At 32.3% G+C, this 11,921-nt stretch overlaps 1 protein-coding gene and 1 pseudogene across 1 annotated transcript; both read right to left on the bottom strand.

The window, feature by feature from the left end:
• Positions 1-1,288: 1,288 nt before the first annotated feature.
• LOC114077156 lies at positions 1,289-5,858 on the bottom strand (annotated as a pseudogene).
• A 1,516-nt stretch (positions 5,859-7,374) lies between these two features.
• On the bottom strand, positions 7,375-11,542 carry LOC114077277. The gene is made up of 2 exons (XM_027917043.1): positions 9,414-11,542; positions 7,375-8,700 (listed from the first exon to the last, which is right to left on the bottom strand). Exon 2 carries the CDS (start codon positions 8,678-8,680, stop codon positions 7,583-7,585), a length of 1,098 nt encoding a protein of 365 aa, XP_027772844.1. The 5' UTR covers positions 8,681-8,700; positions 9,414-11,542; the 3' UTR covers positions 7,375-7,582.
• Between the last annotated feature and the right edge of the window lie 379 nt (positions 11,543-11,921).

The raw sequence follows: 11,921 nt of genomic DNA, 5'->3' as shown, positions 1-11,921 counted from the left end.
TTCCTGTCAATATTGTTATGAAGATTATCATAATTTACTCACCACTTTCAAATAACCACGAAACAGACTTTGTTAGTACAAATAATACTATATATAATATGAATTATACTTTGCATGAAGAATTTCTAGGATAATTCATAAAAAATCAAGATATACCTACCATTGATTTTTGACGGAGAATGAGCAACTCGTGCTGATAACGTTTTGTAAAATTAAAGCAAAATAAGTCAAGGAATATAAAATATAAAGCAATAGAAATATGGAGACAAAAGATGAGAGCATTTCTTATTCATCAAATCTTCAAGTGCCTATAACATGAACTCTTATGCCTCTATTTATAGTGTAGCATAGAGGCATACAAAAGGTTAGTCATAAATATGACATTAACATGAATATAATGAGGGAGATTATGGAAGAAAAATGTTACAAGAGTAATGGTTATAAGTTGGAGGTTATGGAGATTATGATTATCTTCATAATTGAGAAGGTTATGTAATAACTTCTTAGAGTAGTGGACATCCACATTATGTTGTTTCATCACAAAAAAAATATAATTCATTTAATATAAATATTTAAAATAATTTATTTAATATTAAACTAAAAGAGTTGACAGGCCATTAATTGGTGGAAAATTTGGCCTGCGTCCCTTGATTATCATCAAACGCAAATTAAAAACTTAGATTCTTTTTTGTCTATTAATTTTTAAAAAATCATTTCCACCGCTAAATGCCCATTGTATTATCAGATTAAATTTATCATACGATTTGATTAGAATTATGCATATATTAATAGTTAAAAATGATATGTTATTTAAATATGAAAATCTGAATATAACTTCATTCCATATAGAAGATAGGATAAATTATTCAGGTTATAATTTTAATTTAATTTCAATATGTTAAAGCAAACACAACTTTGTTAGATTCATCTTATTTCAATTTATTTGACGCATATTTTGATCATGAATTCAAAGAGAAGAGTTCTAAGCTTTTCGAAATAAATTAGTACATCTACAAATTATATTTAAAAAGTAATATAATTAACAATTCAAATGTATATAACAAAACTTAGTTGACTCGTAAAATTCTAAATATATATATATATATATGGTAAGAGAAAGATGATGAAAGGTTTGAGAAGAAACATAATACTAATGCAATATTGAGTAATTAATAATACTCATAATACTCCCATGAGATTACTTGACCATCATATATAATATTTTAATTTACCATTCCTATTTTTGTTTCATAATGATCATAGATAAGCAAAAGATAGAAAATAATCATCATAAATATGAATGATGCATCGACGATGGGTCAAATCCACCATGTCTATTTTGTTTATTGTGACTATTATCATGATATCATCGTTCGTCATTATGTTGCACCCTATTTGTTGTGCAATCGAAGTACCAGCACCTAGATTCAGATACACCATCCTCGAGTCTAGATTGAGGTTATTACCTCCCACATTGGCCGTGTTGCTCGTGCTAGAACTATGATCTTCGTTGTTTATAGGTTGAAATATCGCGATGGAAGATGGATCATTGTTTGTATTTTCTTCCTCTCATGAAATTACCATAGCCGCGGACTGAACTAATTCAAGACATAGACGTAGTTTATTTGGTTCGATATGAGTTAGACAAGGGATCACACCTTTGAATAAAAAATCGGAAGTTAGGGTTCTTAGAATGTTGAGTGGAGTGATCCCATCCATCGTTTTGTCATTTGGATCTGCATGGTGGTCTAGTAGGACTCCCACCATGTCGGGGGACACCATTTCGGATGCAATGTGGAGGGGGATTTCGCCAGCTGGACCAACTGGGTGGTTCACGTTGGCTGCACCGAGCTCGAGTAACGCTTTCACAACCTCCCACCTACAATTCTCGACCGCGTAGTGTAACGCGATCGATTCATCGAGATTTAGTCCTTCTCCCATGACCATAAGTTTGACTAATTCCAAGTCGGATGAGTCTAGGGATCGTCTCATTCGTTGAATTTTTTGGTCCTCGAGCTCCGAGGCCGAACTTAGGTCGTGCTGGTGATGGTATTGGTGATGGTGAGAGATCAAGGATTTTCGCGCTAATGAAGTTTTTAGGCAAATTTCCTCGATTGTTGTGACAACGTCGATAGGATGGTGTTTGGCTACGATTTCAGGTGGAAGGCCTGATTTTGCAACCAAATGAGAACAAGTAGTCCAAAGTACTTGAGGCATGTCTTGTTTTCTTGAAGCAATTAATACTTTCATCACATCCTCAATTGAAGTTTTTTCCACCATTCTTGTCAATTGCTAACATAATAACTACGCTTCAATCTCAAACAAGTCAAACATAATTTAAAAAATAAAAAACAAGACTAACAGATGTCACTAATGTGATTTAGTTTTCATGCATTGACATATTTAGAAAGTCTTATCTTCTCTAATCAAAAAGACAATTGATACATGTCTTTTTGTGCATAGTCTTGATTATATATAGTGTAACATCAAATAATTCCATTTTTTAACATTGGTTCATGAAAACAAATTAGGAAAGTGGATTTGATTGGGGGTATATAAATCACTATTGAAAGACATGACTCTATATCATAGTCTGATTTTTAAGTTAAATTTTGATGTAAAATCATAAGATTTTTCATTTAACACATAAGCTGGAAATCTAAATCAGCATTAGCAAAATTTATTTCGTACTTCCTGCTATTTTTACTACACTTAAAGCCACTCCTGCTGTTATTTTTACTACACTTAAAGCCACTCCTGCTGCTATTTTTGGGATGCTGCTACAATGTTTCTTGATGCTATGATATTCAGTTAGTTCAATTGGTTTCAAATCAAAATTTCAGTTTGTTATAGGCTGGCACCAGAAAGATTACAGACTGATTTTCTGTGCGTTGTTATAGGCTGGCACCAGAAAGATTACAGTCTGATTTTCTATGCGTCGCTCCTCACTTTCATAATCTATCTGATTTATCTATTTTTCTTTTCTTTTCCAGCGACACTGTCTATTTCACATCTAAAGGAGAAATAGTTCTCAAAAATATTTTTCCCCACCTACATTGAGGAAAGATCGACTCAGATGTCATTTTGTGAGATTAAGTTTCTTTGTCATTGTTCGAATTTATTCTAAAGTAAATGTGTCAAAAATTTAAACGTCTGAGGTATTTCTGTTAAGGAGATTTAAGTGGAATTTGATGATATTTCTTTTGTTCACAAGATGCGTCTTAAAGGCATTTTTGTTAGGGCAACTTTCACATATAGCAAACACAAAATTCATATTTGTATGCTATAGCAAAGTTTACATAATTGCGCTCCATAGCAAACATATATATGTATAATTCGCTATACATATACAATTGAAGGAATTATATAAAACAAGAAAGAGAGAAATTATATGCAATTTGAATTTGTATAAAACGAAAAAGAGAGAAAGGCAAAAGAGACTTGAGCAGGGAAATATTTGTATTGTATAATTATAATTGTATAGGACGATTATATACAATTTGAATTTATAAAAAATGAGAAATAGAGAAATGTTAAAAGAGACTTGGGCAGGAAATATACAATTGAATCGAATTGTATAAAACGAGAAAGAGAGAAAGGCAAAAGAAACTGGGTAGGGGAGTATTTTTATTGTATAATTATAGTGTATAGGATGAAAATATATATATTTGCATGTGTATATACAATTTTCTATTGCTTTATACAAACAGATATGCAGTTTATACATTTTTTTCTGTTTGCATAAGCGAGAGAGGTGAGGGTGACGAGCGAGATTAGGGAGAGTGACGAGCGATATCTGGGAGAGAGGATAGAGGGGAATGAAAATATATGTATTTATACAATTTTCTCTCGCTTTATATAAACACAAACACATTTTATACATTTGTGTTTGTATAAAAAGCGAGAGAGGCGAGCGAGACTGCCACCAAACGAGAGTGGCGAGCGAGATTCCACCAAGGAGAGTGGCGAAAATAGCTATAGTTTGCTATAGGATACAATTAGATCAAAATATACTTATAGCATTTAATTTAAATTAATAGTTTGTAATTATATACAATTTTCCCTTTTTGTTATACTTGAAAATTAGGTATTTGAGGATTACACAATTAGCACTTTAAATTATATCAATAGGCCCTACATTCAGTAATTTCCAAGTTTGTTTTTCTTTTACAAAATTCAAGGTGACTTAATTGATGGTTTATATATATGCGTGTGATGCCACCTAAATAACAAGACTGGGCCACAAGAATTACGTAATTTTATTTTTTCTAAAAGCGAAAAAATTATGCATGTTAAGAACTATTGTATTTATTTTCACTCTTTATTGTGATGACATTTTCTTTTTGTAAAATATTGACACTGCACTTGCAGATGCTTGCCAAAAATATCCCTGCTACTAAAGTAATTTTGTATGACAAATTTCTTATTCATTGTTAGAATGTAATCTTCTCCAGGTTAAAGATATTGCTTTCTTGAGAGATGTATAATTTATAACGTGCAAGTAGCAAGAGGTTGTTACAGTATCAAAGTTGTGTTGTAGACATTCGGTCGCTCTGTCTTTGTTTGACAGGAAAAATCGAATAAGCATGGAGCCTATACTAGCAGCGAATCAGCGATAGGTGGCTTATGCGCAAAACTGGTGAGTTTCAGCTATCACACTTTTTTAAGGTATTGTATCTCATTGGCATGTTTAGTAATGAAAATATGTCGACCTTTTTGTTTGAGATATGGTTCTCTGTAGATGATTGGTTCCATTAGTTAATGAAAATATTTCTTCGTTCTGATGTAATTGTGATGCTAACAAGGTATAAAGACAATGCTACAAAGCTTGGAAGATGTTGCCGGCTGGTATGTACTTTTTGAAATACTAGTTTCCGAGCACGCGCTTTGCGCGTGTAACCCATGAGTGTATTATTTCTTAAAAGATAATATTACTAAATAATAAAATATGTCTAATTGAGATTTCTTACTTTGTTTTACTACTAATTGTGACACTCCAATTTTCTGACCTCCTAGTGAATGCATCGAGATAATAATATGAGAAATTAATAAAATAAACTTCGTTTATAATTCAAAAATAAGTTTGCAAAGCAAAAAGGAAAAATAACAACTATCTAAATTAAATTTCTCGATAATTCCGTTTTATTGGTAGAATAATGTTAGAAGAAATAGCGTAAGATTAACTTTGAGTGAAAGAAAAACAAAACCTTTCAACTTTTTTACTTTGCCTTTTGAATCTCGTGATAATTTATAATGAATGTGTTTAAAGTATTGTATTAAATTTTAGATCCACAAACACTTTAAACTAATTAGTTAATTATAAATATTTAAAACTATGACGTAAAAAGACTTATTATTTATATTTTGAAAATCAGAATATTTATGAATAACTACTATTTTTATATAAAATTTAATTTTCTCTTCATACATAACTTATCCACCATTAATCTAATATTATATGTTTCACCTTTTTTTTTCATAAAAGAAAAGAAAAGAGTAAACATCCTATTTTATCACATTCATTCTTAAAGATGAAAATTAATGTATATGTAGAATTATAAGTACGAAGCAAAAAAAAAAGGTACAGATGAGCAAGATAATTAGGCATTTTATTTTATTTGTCTCTATAGTGAAACTTAACATTTGAGCATACAAAATACAAATATGAATTTAGAGCAACTTGCTAATAAAACAAGAATTCAACTATATGAAGAGAGACAAAAAAGTCTTATTATAATTCTTACTACAAATAAGTATAGAACTAACACATCAAGCTCCGATGCTTCAGTAATTGAATTCTTGTCTATTCTCGTGACTGCAGAAGGGAATCTCACAACTTTCACCTCAAATTGTGACATTATTTCACATGTTTAGAGTTCCTACACACAAGAATTGTAGAAGTGGTAAATAAAAGTTTTTCTTGAAAAAATTAAATTTATAGAACAAAATTATGGAAACATGAAAAGTCACATGAATTATTGTTAAATAAATATAAAAAAGATAGAGATGAAATTTAATTTTAAAGATACATGAATCTACTTTAATTTCTTGTCTATAAGAAATAATTACTCATTTTTATTTTTATTGACATTTGTGTTAGAAATTTGAAAGGTCAAGATTATGGAATGAGAATAAGAAGATATATATGAAAATTATAAAAGTTTTAATTTATTAGAGGGGCAAAATAGTAATTCAACTTTTAAGTTTTGAGTTTCGTGCTTATAATAATATATGATTCTAATTTGATGTGTTTATCTTTTTTGGAACACTTTATCTGATTTGGTGCTTCTTAAAAGCCAATTTTATCACCTAGAAAGTAAAATATTATGGAAATTTGTTGGGTGAATCAGTTATACACTTGCTATCGTGCTGAAAATATAAACACTTCATGCGAAAAACGGTTAATATTATAGAGGGTTAGAAATATGAGAAAATATTTGTCTTTTACATAGAAATGGAAAAATCAAAATTCACATAAAATATATGATTTGAGAATATCATGAGGCTACCAGACAGTGTATTGAATTTCGAAGGACAACTAAAAATGCTAATATAATTTGTTAATGTCCTATATACCTTATTTGATAAATATTTAGCGTGAATAAAGTTTGATTTTTCTGGTGGAACCTGTGCAGGTAACTGACACATACAAATAAAATCATGAGATAATTTGTAATTCATGGCAAGTATAAAACCATGAAAGGAAAAAAAAAGTTGGACAATCCAAATGTCAATATAAATTTTTAATATGAAACCGAAGTTTGAGGAAATTGTGATCACTAAAAGAAAACTCTTCCTCAGTAACCTTTTTCTTTCACTGGGGCTAATCCGTTATCGCACCTCCAGCTGCTACAATATCTCCTCCTCCAACTCAAATAAAGTTCTTCACAAGCAAGTGCCCAGTGTTCTCTTCTTCGCAGCAGTTGCGGAAAGGGACACAACAATTCTTCCCTCTCTGAGCACCAACACTGGAACTGCTAAGTCTCTCTGAATCTTCAAAGAAAAGAGACAAATTTCAACTAACTTGTTCAGCTAGAGTTCATGAGTATTAACACATAGATTACAAATTGGAGTCGGCTATAGGAATCCTCATTTGCTACACGTTATACCTCATGGCAACTTCGCATCAAAGATACTACAGGTTAACTTAAAAGTTGACTGTTCCAAAGTGGATTTAGTTTCACTTTTTTTTCCTCTGCAAGTCCCACAAATGATTGACTAATGTAGTCCCATTGTTCTTTCTAAATTAACTCACTTAGTTCTATCTGTCTGTACATTTTAAAAATATGCTACTTATCCACTCTCATCTTTTCGCCTTCCTAAAAGAACTAACATTTCCTGTTCTATAATTAAGTTAACGAGAAGATATCAAACTAAAATGGAAAGTTAAACAATTATAGAAAGTTCTAGTGACCTGAAAACTGAAGTCGAACTGAAAATGCAAGCAAACAACATCTCGTATATACTAACCATAGAATGTTTAGCAAACGTAATTAAATTGTGAATCAAATTAGCTCCAGTTCTCACGTTCTCATCAACTGCATCGTCCTCCTAGTTGTCAACTTAATTCTTGTCTCCAAAATTAACCCCATAAACCCATAGACAAGTAGAAAATTTCGCGATAAACAGGGTGGATTTTATCAGGGTCAAATCCTCCGGCCGTTGTCAAAACAGCCATGAAATTGTTCTCCAACATATCGATCTTAGTCTCCAATTCCTGGCCACAAACTTTCAAGTTGGGGACTAAAGCTTCAATGTAATTAATCAGTTCCCTCGATATCGGATATGGAATTTTGCCTCCATGCTTGAAGCAGTAATGATACATGGACTTCAAAATCGCCAAATCCTGATCATAATCATAGTCTTCTTCTTCCACATTTTCGGAAGTTCCAGCTCCTAGTCCCGGATTTGAAAATGTAGGCACAATGTGCTGAAATTCATATAATTCCGACATGGGACGTTTTCCTTTTTTCACTGCCTGCAATTTTTCTTGCTTTCTGTTTTCTTCGTCCAAGAACAGATTGAATGATTCTTCATTTTGTCGCTCTTTGTTTCTCGTGATTACAAAATCGTCATTGTCAACTGGGTAGTAATTGCGGGGGTAACCCCATAAACCCATAGACTCGTAGAAGATTTCACGAAAAACAGGGTGGATTATATCAGGGTAATGTCCCGCTTTTGCAGTCATTTCCATAATAGAAAAGAACTGGTGCTCTAACGCAACGATCTTAGTCACCAATTTCTGGCCATGAAATTTCAAGTTGGGAATTGAAGCCTCAATGTAATTGACAAAATTCTCTGAATAAGGATATGGAATTACCCCATGATTGAAGAAGTAATGATAGATAGACTTCAAGATTGCTAAATCGTGATCATAATCATACTCATCTTCATTCTTCGATTCATTTTCAGATGTTCCTCCTTGTTCAAGATTGGAAAATGTAGGCTTATTAACGGGCTTCCATTCATATGATTCACGCTTTCCTTTTTCTTGGAGTTTTCCTTTTCCTGTCGCTTTCTGGTCCTCTGTTTCGTCTGCAGAGATTGTCGATTCTTCATTTTGTAGATCGTTGTTGAAGTGCGATGGATGATGATCTTCATGTGGATGAGTGGAATTTGGATCAATTTCAGATTCTTGATTTTCTTGCTTTTCATTCATCATTTCTTCTGATGGTAGCATTTCGGAGATGGTGATTCTTTCTGAAAAAAGAAAGAAAAGAAGATTTTTGAACTGATATTTAAATGCGTTAATGTGTTACTCTTTTAAGTCAGTTTTCCTGCTACTGTCTGTCTATCTAGATTAAATACTGTACTGTATGTCGTTTAGATCAGAATAAATAAAAATTATTATGGTACATTGTCAAGAAAAGTACATGATATAGACATTCAACTGCTTAAACTAAATATAGACGACAAATGTATAATATGTCTATAATGGTGTATACCACTATCCATATTATTATCTATTGCAATTTCTGATAGCGCGATACTGGTTCCATTATACAGGTAGTTTCAATGGCTTGAACCTATGCCCTTTCTAGTCATAGGACGGACAACTCTTATCGTTACACTAAGTCTTCCTTCAATCGATACGAAAAACACAACAATGTATTCTATAAATGAAAGAAAGGACATCAAACAGAAATGAAAAGAAAAATAGCCGATATATCAGATAAACTCACAAAATCAAGTTTCTAATGAGTCTATATTGCTTATGTAAAGTTCATACTATAATGAGTCTGAATATTAGTATCATAAGCCATATCACATCGCCAACATTTTTGTCAGTTTACCCCATTATCGCATAGACAAGTCGAAAATTAATCGTTCAACAGGATGTGCCATTTCAGGATTATCTCCATCCAGTATTCTAACAGTAGTGAAATCATCCTCAAATGAGCTGTGATCTTTACCGTCAAATCATTTTTCGAGGATATTCAAATTAGGCATCAAATCCATGATGTGATTGCGTAAGTCATCTGAGTGTGGATATGGTAAATACCCATTGATGAACTTGAAATCATACATGGCTAACAACTTCTTCCTCTTCTTCTACTTCCTCCTTGGCGTGATTCGTAACATAGTAGCTCTGTTTCAGGATTTGAAGATGAAATTCCTCCATTTCCAGGAACTGCTTTTCCTTCAGCTAACATTTTTTTTTGGGACAGCCTAAAATAGTACTTACTGAAAGAAGTCACAAGAAATGTTTAGCAGAAACACTTCATATGAGACAATTATGTAATAAAATGTTAATATAGAAAATAATTTTTAAGTTAGATTAACTTTGATATATTGGTAATATGACATATATTTTTACACTATCACGTCGCACTAACAAAATAAGAAGAATAAGCATAATACACAAAGACGCCTATTAACTTGGCTTTAGTTAACATCTATGTTCTTTAACTTTGGGTGTGCACAAGTGAACACTTAAACTTATATAAAAATGAACAAGTAGACACATGTGTAGAAGTAAGCGAGAAACAAGTATATATTACGGGGACTACTTACCCTAGCTAGGTCGACAGGCAGCAGTCATGGCTGCTAGGACACTGGTCGGCCTCCTTTCGAGACTGTCCAGCCCGCCCCACCACCCCAAACCATCACATACACCACCCTTTTCAATACCGATACTATAAATCCTAAACAATCTGTCCTAGTTGCCAAAAACCAATTGTAAAATCAATCGAAATAATTCATGGAAAACCTACTATCTCATTTTCAGTGGAGGAAAGGGAAGACTTTATGATCGAAGAGGTATTACATCAAGCAGTGGTGTATAAATTATCCCACGGTGCACCAATCTTTGAAGGTATTAAGTTCAATTTTACCGAAACATCTTGGTACCAAGGACAATTGTTTAATTGACTTACTTGCTCCAAGACAAATTTTGTTGTAGTTTGATCTATATGAAGATTATATACTAGCTTTATTTCGCTCAGTTAATTATCTTCTCTACAATGGTGAGGAGCACCAATGTAGGGTTTTTCCATGGTCCATTGGATATAACCCTAAGGAGGAAACAACGTTAGCTGTGGTTTGGAATTCTTTACCAAATTTATCTCCAGATTTGTTTGCAAAGAAGTCTCTGTTGTCTATAGCATCTGGGAAATCAATAGTTATTGATAAAGCTACTCAAATCAATTCAAGACCTAGCACGGGTGAGGGTCAAGGTTATACTTGATTTAATAGAAAAGCTTTCAAATCATATAAGGTTGCAGTTTGTGGATGAAAAATATGGTAAATTGATCGAGGTATTTCAGGAGAATGTATACGATAATATACCTTTGTATTGCAATTATTGTAAGCACCAAGGTCATTATGAAGATAGTTGTCGTTTGATTTCGAAAAGAAATTAGAATAACAAACAATTGATGATACCATTGAAGGTGCTTTAAAATGTACTATCGATAGTGAAATGTATCAAGATGATGCGAGAGAAATATTAAATAAAAAAGAAAGACCATAGATGTTAGATCAAAGTAAAGCTACTTCTTTAGATCGATAATTGGCTGCTTCCACTTTCAAGCAAAATCGTGTAGACCCAATGGATATTGATACAAATAATAATGGTGCTCAAACAATTACCGAAAATAAAGGTGATTGCAATAACTAACAGGCTGCTACTAATGAGGTGCAACCAAAAAAAGTTGGACTGAATTTTATGTAATGCAACTAAAACCGCTGGGGGTGCCATTGACGAGAAATGATCGATACCCACATCAGATAAGCTTCTCGAAGGCACATATTCCAAGAAATTGCAGCATTTGACAACAACCACCTCGTCTTCAATAAAATCCCACTTCTCCTGATATGCTGCATCTTGGAAAGTGAGGTTTTGATGGAGTTGTAGAACAAGATTAGGGCACTAAACGGACATAGACGATCAAAAATGGAGGAAAATTTGGACACTAAGAAGCAATTTGAAGAAGAAGAAGAAAATTCGATAGAGATTTTTGTAGTGACCCTAAAACCCCAAAAGAAAGAACCCGGACTGGGGTTTTGAGTGCAAACGGGTCAAATTAAAATTTCAAAGGCAAGTAACCTATTTGATCTGCCTAAATATTTCATTTAGACACTCGAATAATTGATTATCTTTATTGAACACATGGTAATGTGTATTTATTTTGAATTTTTGTGTGTGAATTTTTTAATGCTCATAAGTCATAACGTATATAAGTTGATGATCTAAAATACCTCACCTTCTTTCACTATACATATACAAATTCGTCTAAATAAATTGTATAATTTTAGACATATTTTAATTGAAGATGATGTGTATGATTAAAGAGATAATATATTTTAAGATTTTAATAGTCGTATAATAAATATTTGAGATAGTGCATGAAATAAATTTTTTTTGGAAAATCTACATAATATGGCAAACTTCAATATACATTTAAATAATATAGCTATAG

Source organism: Solanum pennellii, chromosome 5, assembly GCF_001406875.1.
Source record: "Solanum pennellii chromosome 5, SPENNV200".
Lineage (NCBI taxonomy): Eukaryota > Viridiplantae > Streptophyta > Magnoliopsida > Solanales > Solanaceae > Solanum > Solanum pennellii.
This window is presented reverse-complemented; position numbering and strand designations above follow the sequence as displayed.